This window comes from Mycteria americana, chromosome 13 (genome assembly GCF_035582795.1).
Source record: "Mycteria americana isolate JAX WOST 10 ecotype Jacksonville Zoo and Gardens chromosome 13, USCA_MyAme_1.0, whole genome shotgun sequence".
Taxonomy (NCBI): Eukaryota; Metazoa; Chordata; class Aves; order Ciconiiformes; family Ciconiidae; genus Mycteria; species Mycteria americana.
In genome coordinates this window covers 9349082-9364925 of record NC_134377.1, presented here as the reverse complement: position 1 = coordinate 9364925, position 15844 = coordinate 9349082, and the positions used below count along the sequence as shown (strand labels likewise).

The 15844-nt window shown below is 40.8% G+C and overlaps 1 protein-coding gene across 2 annotated transcripts; it reads left to right on the top strand.

Moving 5' to 3' along the window:
- Positions 1–60: 60 nt before the first annotated feature.
- ANKRD13A (ankyrin repeat domain 13A) lies at positions 61–14957 on the top strand. Of its 2 annotated transcripts, none has more exons than XM_075515765.1 (16): positions 61–205; positions 518–625; positions 3018–3150; positions 3285–3409; positions 3828–3873; positions 4566–4709; positions 5157–5352; positions 6429–6495; positions 7896–7977; positions 8714–8772; positions 9697–9833; positions 10210–10367; positions 10854–10967; positions 11716–11867; positions 12122–12186; positions 13000–14957. In XM_075515765.1, exons 2-16 carry the CDS (start codon positions 527–529, stop codon positions 13196–13198), a joined length of 1776 nt encoding a protein of 591 aa, XP_075371880.1. In that variant the 5' UTR covers positions 61–205; positions 518–526; the 3' UTR covers positions 13199–14957. The 2 variants fall into 2 exon arrangements, with proteins under 2 accessions (XP_075371880.1, XP_075371881.1); XM_075515766.1 differs by having other exon boundaries at positions 106–205; positions 547–625.
- Positions 14958–15844: the final 887 nt, after the last annotated feature.

Genomic DNA, 15844 nt, shown 5'->3' with positions numbered 1-15844 from the left:
GGGCGGGACGCTCCATCTGCCTGCCCGCCCGCGGGGGGGGGTGTAGAGTGGGCGGGGAGCCGCAACTTCCTCTTTCCGTGGGCTCGCCGGTGGCGGCAGGCTGAGGGGAACCGCGGGGGAGCCCCTCACCCCCCCCACCCGCCCCGCTGTGGTCTGTCCCGGTCGCTGCCCTGGAGAGACAGGAAGGAGGGACGCGGGGGCGGGGGTGAGGCGGCGGCCGGGTGTGTGGGGCTGGGGGGGCCCAGGAGCAGGGGAGACCCCCAAGGGTTTGGGGCCGGGGTGGGCTGTGCCCAGGAGCAGGGGACCCCCAGGAGTGTGATTTTGCATGGGGCACCCCTTGCAGCGGGGTGAAGCGTTCGTAGCGGGTTGGACCCAGTGTTTCCCCCCCCTCCCCCCCGGGGGCAGGTGGGTGCCGGGAGAGAGGAGAAGCTGAAGGGGTCAAGGCTTAACCTGGGGTCTCCAAAACAAAGGGGGGGGAAGAGTGAGGGTAGGCACCCTGCTTCCCCCGCTGCTGCAGGTGTGGGGCATGATGAGTTCCCCTGGCAGGGCCGGCGGAGCGTTCCCCCTGCACGTCCTGGTCTGGAATAATGACTACAGGCGGCTGGACGAGGAGCTGCAGGACAAGGTAACCGGGGTGCCAGGCCGGGCCGCAGAGGGGCTGCTGGGGGGCTGGTGGCCCTGAAAGACCTTGTGCCATGGTACAGGGCTCGGTGCCCCTCGCTTACTGCCTTTCTAGGGAGAAGTGGCCTTGATGGTACCCCCAGCTCTGTCTGCTGGGCTCGTGGGGTTGCTGCGCTTCTTTCTCTGTACCTATTTATTTTGTGGTTGCGGGAGCAGTGTAAGAAGGCGTAGGAATGTGCTTTTTGGTATGTAAGATACTGAACGTTGGCTTCTTGACTGTAAAGCTGTGCTCAGCGTTTGAGTGCAGGTTGCAGAATAGCTCTATAGAAAGTATTAGGAGTCGTTGAAACAGATCTGGACAAGCAGATGCGATGGACATTAATTTTTTTGTTCTGTGCCAGAAAAGCAATAAATACTGCTTACCTTGATGGGAAGTCAACATGCAGACAAGGTGGCTGCTGCTGCCGAAGGTTAAGCCAGCCTCCAGCTTGCTGAGGACCAGCAGTTCTTACAGATTTGTTGCTGTCCAAGGCTGGGGGCAGCGTTTTTATACTGGCTGGCACGTTTTCAGCATCTCTGGTAAAAAAATGGATCATTGTTTCATGCTGTAGAGTAGAAAAATACAAAGCTGTTCCCTCTCTGGGACGGCTAAGTGAGAAATGGTAATGACGTAAGGAAGTGGCCTGAAAAGCTGCAGCAGAGCTTGAGCAGCAAACATCCTTCTTGCTGAGATGCTATGTAAAAGCTCTGACGTTTGCTAGTGTGGAGTATAGTTTGCAGAAGCAGAGCATATTAATTACATTATACCTGACGCCACAAGTATTTGAGCCAAAGATCAGCTGTGCCGCCTCCTGACTAGTGACTATCATCTGCAATTCTAACAGTACACCACAGTTTACTAATGCTTGCTTAGAGCATGCTCCTGTCCTGTTTTTAGGAGAATCTTTGGAATGCAGTTACTTTTTATCTAATTCATGTGATCTTATTCCTTAACAAAATCTTTAACCTTACTGGCACGTTGCTTCTGTGTATTTATTTCTGCTTCAATAACGTTCTTGCCTGTGAAAGTTTGTCATTAAATAAGGATCATTCTGCTGCTTGTTAGTCTGAGACTGCAGTTCGCACCTGTGAAGTGCTGCTTCCTACCTCAAACGCTTTATACTGTAAGGAAATGAGCAACGTGTTAAGATGGAATATATCTGTCTCTTAATTCCTTTATCTGCTTTTAAATAACTTCTTTTTTTAAAGTATTCCAAAGATATGTTTCCTCCTGCTTCCTTGGGATAAGCTTCTTGCTGTCGGAGGGGTACGTGAGGGAATCAAAAGACACTTGCCAGCTCCACTTGCTACGGCAAATGACGGGTAGAAAGTGTGGTTGCTGGTTAACAGCAGCAAAGACAATTGGGAGGGATGCCTTAGAGTCCTTTACCTGTCAGTGCAGTAGGCATTGGAGCTCTAGGAAGTGGGGAAGTAAATTAATTAGTATTCCGCCACAGAATTGAAAAGAGAATGCTTTAAGATGAAGCCTTCCCTACTCTGTGTGTGATCTTTCCAACTTAATGCTGTCAGATAACCATGTTAACTTGCATAATAACTTTCCTTTCTTATTCTGCTATTGACTTTCCCCTTTTCCTTTAGTTATAGATGCTCTTCTGTTTCAAATCTCTAAGCTAATAGTGAAAAGTATGTAAGGTATGAGTATGTTGTGCTTGCATGTTTTGGATATTTATGCCTGTGTAGTTCTTTTTTTCTTTTTTTTTTTTTTTCTTAGTGACTTGTACAAAATGCACTCACTCTTCATTGTGCTGTGTGTGTCAGTCAAATGGATGCTTTGTAAAATACCATTTGCTTCTATACTTTCAAAAAGTGCGATACAAAATTGGTGTTGTATGCCCTATTACTACTTTTTTTTTTTCCCCTTCCCCTCCGCCCCCCATTATGTTGTATAATGTTAAACCCTCTATTGGTCTCTCAGGCTGTTGGCTGTCCATGGTGCAATGCACACAGACTAGAACTCCTGTCTTCTCCTGAAAGAGACCCCTTCTGAAGGGAGACAGAAGGGGAAATAATTACAGAAAAAGAAATGAGAAGCATCAACAAGAACTCAGTCATGTCTTATGGTGATACCAGTTCTTACTGTGTTGGTTTTATAAGCCCTGTCTGCTTCTCTTTTTATTTCAGTGGGGAAGTAAGATTGCACTGTACAGAGTGCAGAAGGGCAGTAGAGTAGTGTTTGAGAACTGAGTCGACCACAGACTGGTACGTGGGAATACCTAGGGAATACTCCTGGATTACGACTGATGAGCTTTGTTTATATAAACTCTTCTCAGTGTGCTCTGATTACTTGCAAGTGATAGGACAGCTTCAGCATTATTTCTCTCTCGGGTACTCAACAGGATGTTGATCAACGTGATCCACGAGGCCGGACCTTGTTGCACCTTGCTGTTTCCTTGGGTTATATAGAATCTGCCAAAGTCCTTCTTCAACACAAGGCAGACGTAACTAAAGAGAATGTGCAGGGATGGACAGGTAAAGATAACTTGGAAAACAGAAGTCATGTGTTAATACTTTTCGGTCGCAGATGTTATATTTTGACTGCTTTTACATTATGTATTTTGCTCAGAAAGCAAACTGAAACTAGCTTTTGTCTGGATTTCTTTCAGTTTTACATGAGGCTGTCAGTACAGGAGATCCAGAGATGGTACAAATGATTCTGCAGCATCGAGACTACCAGCAGACCTCTATGACACTTGGAGGAGTTCCTGAATTACTCCAAAAGATTAATGAGGTGATTATTTAGTTTAAACCTCTTACTCCAGACTGCAATTCTCATTCAGGTAGTTCAGTTAAGTAAACAGAAATCAGATGGGCAATTGTGTTCTTCATTTCAACGTGCGTATCCCAGAGCGCTGTGGGAGAGGGAGACTTTTTCCTTGACTTTACTTTGAAATCCTTAGTCATGAACTCCAACATTGGAGACGGAATTTTGAAGGTGTTACTGCTCCTATAGTAAAATAAGGAAGAGAATAGCTCATCAGAAAGCAGCAATGGTAGGCCAGTGTCTTTTATGTTTGTTAGTTTCAATTTCATTTTTTTTAACGTTCATTTATCATGTCTCGAGTTCTTTTTTTGTTTTCCTTTATCTAAAATGTTCACGAGAAATGCTGTGCTGAATGAAGTATTCATAAAGTATTTTCCTTCTCCAGACTCCTGACTTTTATGTGGAAATGAAATGGGAGTTCACTAGTTGGGGTAAGAATCCTGGTCATCGTTACCTCTTCTAAACTGTAGACAAAGGGACTTGCTTACGTACAAATGTCACAAAAGTTATGCAGAGAAATGTCTGCTCCCCGGAATAATTATCTCTTCACCTCTCAAAATAACCTCTTATATTTTTGTTGCACAATTACTCTTTTTTTCCTCTTTATTTGGTTTGTTGGTTGGTTTGTTGGTTGGTTGTTTCTTAATGAAGACTTTAGCCGTTGTTAGAATTGCTGAAGACTTTTCTTGGGGATTTGTTTACCTATGTCTGGCTATCGATGACTGAGACGGTGATACATATCTCATATATAGATGCACAGACTACTTGGGAAGTACCTGCTTTTCTTTTATAGGAATGAACGCTAGGCCTTATAGTTAACTTACTTTTCCAAACCGCTATTAGACTGCTAGGAGATGGGATATATGCCATTTCACATCTTTTAGCCTGAACTAATGTCATCTTCATTTTCATGTTCATCCCTAAATTAAAGTTGGTGGGTTTTGTCCCTAAGCTGATTTTTCTTAAAGGTAAAGAAGATCAGTGTCTCACCTCCTCTGGAATAATGATCATAGTACTGAGCAATCCTGTATCAGGGAAATAGCTTCTGCTTGAGTTCACACTTCCTGTGCGCTTCATCTCTTGAATGTTTTCTATTTACATTTTTCTCATTTTTCTTTTATAGTCCCACTGGTTTCTAGAGTTTGTCCAAGTGATGTCTGCCGCATCTGGAAAAGTGGTGCCAAGCTGCGTGTTGATATCACCTTACTGGGCTTTGAAAATATGAGCTGGGAGAGAGGAAGGCGTAGTTTAATTTTCAAGGGAGAAGGTAAATATTTTAGCATATCTGCACGATTGATCACCAAATGTTATGTGAGCCACAATGAGAAATCCTGATTTTGCACAGAAAGACATGTTGAGGCTGAGTAGTGAATTTTATAAAAGTTTTATACATATATTCCATGAGTGTCTCCTAGAGATACTGTTTTGTGGTTTAACATAACGGCTTAATTTCTTTCATTTGAGTAAATCTGAGGTAAAAATTTGGTAATAGGGCTAAAATTTGACTTCAATCTTTTACTTAGTTTTCCCCCTTCTGTTCTCCTGCCCCCCAAATAAAAAATAATTTTAGATACAGCTCCAAATCTGATCTCAGCTGAGTGCAAAATACAGTGAATTGGCATCCACCCTGATTTGATATACAGTATATTCTCAGTTTTTCATTTTGGAATACTGTTGCTAAGTTGTTTAGATTGAGATGTACCATTTCCAACAGATACTGGAGGTTGGGCAGAACTAATTGAGATCAATCATGATGATAAGTTTGTTACAACGGAGCGTTTTGAGATTTCCCAACACATGAAGCGTTTGACATTGGGATCTATGACACCAAAAAGAAAAGATGTGGAAAGACGCCTTACATCTCCAATTATTAATACGTGCCTTGATACAAAAAATATTGCTTTTGAAAGGTAAGAGAAAAAGTTTCTCTTAACAAATAAACAATTCAAGATTATGGATGGTCATACTTGCAATAAAGTTTTAAAGACAAACTCTCAAAAGCCCTGGTATTGAAATCTTTTTAGGGCTAAATCTGAAATTACTTGAAACTTCACATACCATTAGATAAAGAAATCTGGCTTGGTCAGCTTGCCACTGTTGTTTGCCAAAAAGTTTCCAGTTGAAGGAACTGATTTGCAGAAACCTTCCAGTTTATCAAATGAGTGAGATCAATGTCTCATTACAAGTTTGCATTTTGCCCAAATCCATATGCATAGTTCTGAAACTAATGGGCAAGAACTTGCATCTTGGAGCTAAGTAAGTCAAATCTCACATGAATACTGTAAATTACAATACATGTATGGTGTGTCTTTCCCCAGACACACATTTGTCTTCCTTGTTTACTACATGTGTTTATCCAGGTATCTGTCAGCTTAGTTCAAACAATCCTTTTTTATAAAGCTCCTTTTGGAGTGCTCTGTGATGCGGTAAACCACCCCCATGATCATACAAAACAAGCGTTTTCAAAGTGAGATTAATAACTCCAGCATCTTTCTCCTGAATATTTAGTACCCTTTCAAAGCTGCCCAGAGTTAGTGTCTCTGATGTTCACTGAGCCTTAGTAACTGCAGCATCTACACATCCAGAAAGTAAGATTTCTTAGACAGAAGTATTCCTACTATCCAGTTCCCCAAATTGCAGTGACAGGTTACTTTTGAAATTAAAAGCTGCCATGCCCAGGCTGTCAGACAAAATAATTCGGTAAGTTTTTAGGCTGTCCTCCTCTGTGGCTCAGGTATCCACATCTCGATCTAAAATCTCTGTCTGAGCCTTTGTGCTTTGGCCATGGACTGCATAAGAACAGGAGCAGCAGGACTTCCTCGGCCATCTTGTGAGACGTGTGTGTGAGGACAGATTGACCTGTGCTTTTCTCTGGGGTTAATAATCAACCTATCAAATGTTGTTTAAAATAGATTTTAGAAAAACGGGCTGGGGATTGTGTAGAAATGCAACTGTGTAGACGCTTGTGGTGTTCACTTTTTGTCAGAACCACATCTGGATTCTGGGTATGGAAGACAGAAAAAGCAGAAGGTGTAAATGGTTATGAAGCAAAGGTAAAGCCCATCCTATTCTATTAAGAGGTCTTTCAGCTAACTGAAGTGTGATTGTGTTTTGCCTTTATTTCCTGAATATTTCAGGAGTTAAACTTCCCATCAAGAGCTTTATTGTGTTGCCAGCAGAACTGGGCAGGAGTGAGGAACTTCAAGGCTGCCAAGCTTGTGGGAGGGATGGTGCCTGTATGCAGGAATGTCGGCAGGGGCTTTAGGGGGGGAGGGAGGATCAAAGCATTTCAGGAGAAGAGGGGCAAAAGATTCAGCATAAATGCTAGAACTCCCTTCCATCCAAAAACTGGAATTTAACTCGAATATTGTCATTCTTTCACTGTTTAAAAGATGAGGAACCCGCTGGTGAAGCGCCTTGAGCACTCTCTAGTAACAGTATTGCAGGGAAATAACAGCCTCCTGCTGCCATGAGTTGCATCATGAATTGAAGTAATAAAAGACTGCTGGTAAATTAAAGACCCTGACCACGCTCATGAGTCATACAGTTGCTTAGATTTGTTCCATGTGATACTGGTTTTGTCTTCCATTTCACTTTAGCGACGTATTTTTGAAGATGGCTTTACAGCCTTAGTGTGTTAGGAATTAGTTAAGAATCACAAGAATTAACTTCCCTGATTCGTAAGTCTGTGTTTACTCCAGGTTTTGGAATTTGTGCAATAAATTACATTTTGTAATTTCATTTAAGAGCAGAATAAATGCTGAATAGCTTTCTACATTTATATGAAGGTTTTTCTGGTAAGATTGCAGGACTCTTCAGTTGGACATGGGGTTCATTAGTGTTCTTGCAGAATTAAACTATCACTAAATTTCATTTGGAAGGTCTTAGGAGTGACTTCTGTTTAGAAATAGCATTATCTGACCACGTGGGGATTCTTTTCAGCAAGCTTGGGAAATGCCTGTCTAGTTTTGAGGTTGGTTTAGTTAGTTACAAAAATGTATTTAAAAGTGTGTAAATCTGCTTTCCGGGAACTTCATTGAAAGGCTGACTTCTGTTGCCATCAAAGTCGATGACCAAACTCCTTTGCCATTGTTTCGGCACAGGATGCTTGCGAGATTAATGCTGTCTGGAGATACTATGGTGTATGATTTGCAGGGTTTCTTATTTTATCAACTTGCCCAGCAGGTGGCATGTAGTTTCAGCCTTATCATAGGCCTGTCAAGAATATATTATGTAGGATTTCCATTATACCAAAGCGAATAGAAAAATCAAAGTGCAGCATTTCCTGTTGATCACCAGTATGTTAAAGATTAAGATCTTTGTCAATGAGAGGCAGATCCATGCTGCTTTATTCTTTAGTCTTTAGATTTGTGTACATGGTGTTTCACTAGAGAGAACTCTCTTTTTTTTAACCTGCGATGCTTTTTCGTTTTTGTCCTTGTCCTTTTTTAAGGTATACATGGCAAACAATGTGAATGTGGTCACAAAAATCCGAACAGAACATTTAACAGAAGAGGAGAAGAAAAGATATAAAGGTAGTTTTCCTATACAATAACTGGAAATAAGTAGAACCTTTTGGCTCTCTGATTCCTTCTCTGTGTGACTGCAGAATAACTGGGCAGATAGACAAGGGAAATACTTTTCTTGCTGACTTTGCCCTGCTTTACTTTCACAGGTTGTGTGTCTGAGGTAGCTCATGACTTGACTTGTAGCCTACAAATGAACCAGTATTTATCCTAGCTGTATTTGAAGGAAATAAGAGCCCTTCAAAACTGTTGAAAGTTTATAGAAAGTTTTAAAAAGCTGTACTTTTCCATGCTCTTTCCTGCTCTGGAATGTATTCGTGCCTTTACTTCACTTTGGCCATGATTACAAGATTCATATAGGCTTTATTTGCTTGGACGTTTTGTTTTGGTCTGCTAATTTCTTCTAGTATTTAAACTAGAGTAAAGGGTGACCAGCCAGTAACCTTGTATGGAAACACTGTCCTTCATTTGCCTACCTTGGGGCCCAGGAGGGGAGGCACTGTGAATAATAAGGCTATCTGCTAATGATAGAAACCACTGAAAATCTTTGCCTCTATTCTGTGTATTGTACCCATTTTATACTGTCACCTTTAGGTCCTGGGCTTGCCTGGTAAAGCTTACAGGAAATGTGAACAGCTTGCTTCACTTTGGGTTAGAGCCTTGCTTGTTAGCCTGGTATGTACGTAAATTTTACCGGTAATTAATAGTAATAGATTTTTTGGTTTTTCCCTCCTGTTATCTGAAGCTGACAGGAACCCCCTGGAATCATTTCTGGGTACGGTGGAGCATGAGTATGGTGCTCAGGTGAGTGTCTTTGATGTCGAAACAGGTCACTGCAGCACAGAGATCTGTGCCGATAGGAATTCTAGGTGTGTGGAATCGCCTCTTGTTTCCTTAGTTTGGCAGCAATTTTGATTCTGAGGTTTAAGTTTTCCCTGAGGATGTTTTTATTTAAGCCCTCAAATCTGTGTATGAATAGCAGGTACCTCCTTCTGAACACTCTTACAAAAAAGACACAGAATCCCTTAGTACGGCAAGAGCCAGGGTGTGAGCAGTGACAATAAATCTGAGCAAGCACAGGTCTTAGTGGCAACCCACCAGTAATCTGGGAAGACATGTCCACAGACCTGCAGGAGCCTCAGGTGGGAGACAGTGCTAGCGTGGTGATCATCAGACAAAGATATGATGAGAGGATGAAGTGACACGTTAGCACGCTGCTCTTCAGCAACGTGGAGGAAAGCCATGTATCCCCTGCTGTTCTGAAATGTGTTGATAATGATTTTGATATGGCTTTAGAAACTCCCTTGCATCTGTACATACTTAAGTGAAGTAGATAATAGATTTGCCAACTGCTGGCTCTGTACCAGCAGTGAAGGATTGCAGATCCTTCATAGATCTAGAGATTTTTCTTTAAAATACCCCATCAAAGCTTTGTCTTTAATAAAGGATTTGGAGCCTAGAAATGCGGTAGCTTGTGTGTGTGTCTCTGGGTGGTTTCTAGCTTTAAAGTATTTAAGTAGATTTTCCTGTCTCTAAAATGCTTGGAGATTTTTAACCTCAGTAGAAAGCAGTCTAAATGTGTGCACTCGTATTTATGGCTATGTGTCACTGGTGTCTAAAATAGAGAAAGAGTTACTTCACAAGAGGTAACTTAAAAGTTTCTTATGGTAGCCACTGTCTATTTGTTCTGTACTTTTGTGGGTTGTGGGTTTTTTTCTCTCTTTATAGAGTACGACCAAGACAACAGAGTATGCTGCAAGTAACAATCCTACTGCTATTACTCTGGAGGAATACTTTGACCCAGAATTTGATTTGAAAGGTAGAGACATAGGAAGACCGAAAGAAGTCACCATTCGAACGCAAAAGTGAGAAATAAAATTTTAACTATTTCTAGTTTGTCTCTTCCCAGTCATCTAATCTCTGGAAACTATTTTTACAAATATCCAGTGTGGTTTTCTTCTGGCTTTCAAAATTAATCAAAAGAGAGATCTTGAAGTATTCAGCTATAGTCTAATTCTTCTTCCAGTAAGTCAAAGAAAAGATTCGGACTAGTGCTGTAGTTTGTTAGTAACCTCCTGTGCTTTGCCTTTAGTCTGCCCAGGAATGTGGTTCGGTTTCTCAGAGCAGTAACTGTTCTGACTCTTTGAAATGTATGGAGCAGGTGGCAATGCTGTGTATTTTGCTTTGCATCTGTTCCTAAACTGTAAACTTAAGATGCTTTTATGCAACTTTCTCTTTAAGATTTAAAGCAACCTTGTGGATGAGTGAAGAGTTTCCTTTGTCTCTTATGGAACAAGTCACTCCAATCATCGATCTGATGGCCAGAACTAGTGCACATTTTGCCAGACTTCGGGATTTCATCACTCTGGAATTTCCACCAGGATTTCCTGTCAAAATTGGTAATATTTAGCAATTTTTATTCTAGCTTCTTCTTAATTTCCATTCTTTCTATTGGTTTTCCAACATATATTTACAAAAACATGTTAGTTTTTACTAGTCATCTCACTGATATCTAGAACTGAGAACCCAGGTGTACATTGTCTTGTACATCTGGGGTCGTTGAATCCAAATTCTGAACGACCAGTATAGAAGTATAATTTTAAAGACAGTATCATTTCAGTAGGAATGAGCTGTTGGTAGCCCTTTCCTCTTAGCTTCAATGCCTTAGATTTGGCAAATCTTATTATAAAATAAGAGACTTAGAGAGACAGTGAGAATGACTAAGGGCAACTTCTTGCTGCAGTGAGTTACTATATACTTTGTCATTATGGGGTGCTGCTTGTGGAATATATTCAGTAAATGTCTAAGGGTTTGATGTGGCTGTAGGTGTGGAAGTGAATGAGAGAGTTCTCTTTTTGACAGAAATCTTCTACTCTTTCTTATAGAAATTCCCCTGTTTCACGTGCTGAATGCCCGAATTACATTTGAAAATGTCAATGGCTGCAGGACGGCTGACAAAACATCATCACAAATGGTTGGAGGTGCACAGTGTGATTCAGGTAAGGAGTGGAAAGACGCAGTGATTGCATCTTTTTACATTTCTGTCAGTGGAGTGCACAGAAGAGAGAGATGGAGGGGATTAACTGCAGAGAGTGAAAACATTCACAGGTGAGAGGAAGCTGCAATGCATAACAGCTGATCTGGAGTGTGTGATACTGATTGTGCTGACCCATTCTGCCCATTCCATGCCTGCCGAACTGACTAAACTGAAGTCTAGCAAGCTTTCCCAAGTGTTTTGAGGTCTAAGTTCTGGTGCAAGCTATTGCTATGGGAAGTGGAATACAAAATTGCTGTAAGTGACAGCTCAGTCTGCGTGCTCTTTCAGAAAACAGTGGAGTACATTTGAGTAGGATGCTCATGACTGCATATATCCAGTGATACTCTGTCCTATGAGCTGTTGCAGACCCATTCATTAGGAATAACTTCAGAAGAGCCACTGCGGTATTTATCTTTTGCAATCTTTTTTCTTCCCATCTGGTTTTGTCAGAGTTCAGCCACCTTAGTGCTCTGCTGCACACTGGTTTTATTTGTATAACTTGCTGGCATCCTAAAGAAAGACTCTACATTCTGTCTTGCTGCTGTGCTTGTTTGCCACAGAAGTCTTTCAAAGCCTGTTGCTATATTTAGCCAGGTGGCTTATCTGAATTTTTTTGAGTTAATCATGCATAAACATTCATCAGAATTTTTTAAGTCACAACTTGTAAAAATACACTATGCTTTGTTTGTAACTATATTTGGCTTCTGTAGGTGCTAATTTCGAGGTTGACCAGTCAGTGTTTGAGATCCCCAAATCTTACCACGTCCAAGATGATGGTAGGAACATACATGTGCAGGATGAAGATAATGAGATCATGCAGTTTGCTATTCAGCAGAGTTTGTTGGAATCCGGTGGAAATAAAGTAAGTGTGCTGTAATCTCTGCAGTGCAGATCCGACAGTTTTGACAAGGACTATGCGGCGATAGCTGCATCTCTGAATTAAACCAATATGTGGAAAGTGTTATGTAGGACCTATTTTTCTAAGAACCTCAGCAGAGAAAAATATAGTGATGTATTTCAAAGAAGAAATAGGAGTGATTTAAGAGTTACCTTTCAGTGAGTTGCACTGCAGATCTGTTAACTGCTGTGGAATTGTCTGTCTTTCCCCATTTCTAGGAAGTGGGGGTGCATTCCAATGGAGCAGTTGCATATTCACAGGACTTCAATATACAGTATCAGAGGTAACTAATTTTTTTTCATGTCAAGCCATGCAGTGATAGAGCAAAAATACTTCCAACAGTAGCATGAAGCAATTTTGCAATTTTTTTGTGTATGTAGGTAGCAGATGCACAGAACTCAAGGTGTCTTTTCTTGTGCTGCTTCTAACTTTTACTTTTCCAAGAAGCAAGGACTCCAAACTGGGCCTCCCTGGTTTATGTAGTATAGCTCTTTAGCTCAGCTGTGGGACTGGTCTGTGCACATAACAGATTCTTTACCCAACAAATAAACACAGTCCTTCTGTTCTGCTCTTAAAACTGTGAATTTGGTCCCTCTGGGTTGAAGAATGATTGTTTATTAGATGCTGCACGCTTCAGGATAGCTCTTCTTTCTCTTCAAAATCATTATGTAATCCTTAAAAACTTAGCAACATATATTTAATGGATCCTTGAGAATATGCTCTGGTATCTGGGGGGTCTTCCTGCAGTTAAGTGCAAAGAAATCTTTGTGCACACAAAGAACCGCATCCTCTTGGTTCTTTTGTACATGGAAAATCATGCTACCTTTAAACTAGGTGAGAACACTTTTAGAAGCCCATTGAAAATTTAACTGTTAGTATGTATGAAAAATTCTGAGGAACTTTCAAATAACAGGTTTTATGTTGGGAATTTTACAGATGTTAGAACAACTGCTCTCTTATCCTGAAAACTGCTTTCTGCCCTCTGGGGAGAGATTTTTCAAGTTTGCAGTTAGAAAACAGTTGCTAGGAAGGATCATTGCAGGAAATGCGAAATAGGCTCTGTCTCTTACTTCTTGAAGTTCTTTTTCTCCTTCAGGGCACTGCAGGAGAGCTATCTAACAAGCTCAGGTAACTCACACTGCAGCACCCCTAGTGAACCTTCCAGTTTTGAAAAAGACTTACAGCTTGCCATGGAGTTGTCTGTCCGAGAGCAGGAGGAACGGGAGAAGCAACGTCGTGAAGAGGAAGATGCAGAGCTTCAGCAAGTTTTACAGCTTTCTCTTGTGGAAAAATAACTCCTTAGTGATCTCCTGAATTAAGGATGACCAAATCTGCATAAAACTGAAGGCTTTCAGACCTATCAGTCTCAAGACCACTCCTGGATTGCTTAAGTAAACATTTCACCTGCCTTCTTCCTTGGTGTCATCAGCTACAAAAAGCTGATTTTTGTTTGAGAGAGTTTCAGATCACGGACTCTGCATTTGGCTCCCGAACCATGCAGTCTTAGCTTTGAAGGAAAAGTCTTTACCTAAATGTATTTATTGAAGAGCAGATGGAAATTTTGCTTAGCATCAGGATATAGGATTGCAGTAAAGCTTGAAAACCTGATTTATGGGGAGTTCAGGAGGGAAGCTTCATTACTTACCAAAGAAATATTCATCTGCTTAGCAATTTCTGAATAATTCAAAGCCATTGTCTGTTTCTTCCAGTTGTTGCGTGGAGGAGTATCTATATGCATATACACACATACACGCGTACAATAGTTCTTCATGCTGACAGTGTAGCATGCTGACAGATGTTTTGTTTATATGTGATTATCTCTTCTCTAGTTACTGAGATTTTATCATGTGCTCCTGCTTAAGAGGGATAATTTTATACTTGAACAGCTAACCCAAGCTCAAGATTAAACTAGTGCTTTCTGAAAAAGGACAAAACAAATAGCCAGTAACATTTTTAGATCCTAAAATGGGACCATCTGTCTAGTAAAGTTGCAGTTTCTGCAGTGATTCAAAACCAGCTAGTTCTCATAGTCAGAGGGCAGCAAGAAAATAAGCGATAGATACAGGTGCTTCTTTGCGATCACTTGGTGTGTATGCATGAGTGCGTGCCTATTGCGTGGGTGCTAAATTCAAATAGAAAAAAATTCAGGTGAAATTTTAATGTATACTTGTTGGAAGATAAGTTTTAATTCTGTCATCTGAAAGGGAAATGTGTGTTGCTTTTTAAAATTCAAATGCTCATCCTTCATGTGAATACATATATTTTTTTATCTGAATATTTTTATTGATTTTAAAACAAGCCAATATGACTACACTCATAAAAATGGTATTGTAATTCGCAAGTATGTTTCAACCAGCTTTCCTCAGGTCTTTCCTCATACAATATATTTGTAGCTATTTTATCTGCACTTCTGTCAGTGTTTACAGTACTTACACTGTGACTCTCAAGTGCACTCCACAGGTACACAATGTACATCCACAGGAAAGCCTTATAGTAGTTAAATGTGAGCAATATTCCTCTGTTCTGGCTGGCAGAAGTGTGAAGAACCTATGGTACATATGGTCTGATCTTGCTACCTAATCCTGCACTTGGTCCTTGGGCAAAACAGGGCGGTTCTGTGTGACCAACTATTAACCAGTATAAAATCACTATAGAATGGACTTGATCATCACCAGTGAGATGGTTGGTAACTTGGAACCCTATTTTAAACCAATAATCCATTGCTTTACATAGCAAACAATTAAAATTCCCTCAGCGTACACTAGAACTGGTATATCCGCACCGTTTTTGTTTCATGATACAGCTTGCATCCCTAAATAACTTGTTTGGTGTTTGCAGGAACGTTGACTTTCTCGCACAGTGGCAGTGGTCTATGCTGGAATTGCATCTTTCTTTGAAAAGGGGATTACTGTGACTTTCACAGTTGAAAAAAAGGGAATAAGCCTTGCATTGAGCTCTTGACAAAGTTGTGAGGTAGGAGATGAAACTGTGGTGTTCTCCTCCAGCGGAAATAAAGAGTGCTGTTGCCTTTATAAAACTGTCTGTCTGACACTGCTTTTTTTCCTATTAAGCATTTCAAAGGTTACAAGGGGGGGGAAATATCTTTTTTCAAGCTGCTTTGTTCTCTGTTTTTTATCTTGTAAACTAAAGAATATTGAGCAGTTTCAGTTCAAGTTTTGTTATGCTCCTGCTTCTTAGTCTGGGACTGTAAAAAAAAAAAAAAAAGTGTGGGTGTCTTTTTCTTTTTTTTTTTCCTGTGACCTTTGCATCATTCCATCTAAACTCGAAGGCCTTGCTTCCCTGAAACAGGTGCTGATTTTCTTAAACCCTAGCTTACCTATTATGCTATATGGGTGAAAAGTATCCTCTGTGTGTGCTGGAAGAAAAAACAAAGATACTGTACAGTGTTACACTATGCACAGGGGTATTTTTTTTCTAACATTGTAACTGCAGTCTTTTTTAATAATTACCCTTAGCTGCCTTTTTGTTGCATTTTTGTACATTAAAGGTGACATTAGCATCTGTGAAACTATCAAAAATAGTTGTGGGTTAGTCTGAAACACACATAATCCCTGGAAACATTTTCATGACATTTTCAGTTAACCTTTTGAGTCTCCCCCTTTTGAAAACAGGGATCAGTTCGGTACAGACAGTTCTAAGGCACTGAAAGGCAGGGTGGTGGTAGGACTTCAGTGCTCTTGATTAATTTCCGTATGTACCTTTTTGTGAGTAACAGAGATCAGAGAAATCAGCAGAGGGGTGGATAGCGTGTTTAATATTAACGCTGAGACTGCTGTATAAAAGCTGAGGCCAACTTCTCTTTCCAAGGAAACCTGAGGCTCAGAGTTACAAATAGCTGTAGTTTGTTCTAAAACTATCACTAGCTTTTAAAGTTCTTTAAATTGACGCTATTTCCACAGTGGCAGGGCTGTTTGTTCCTG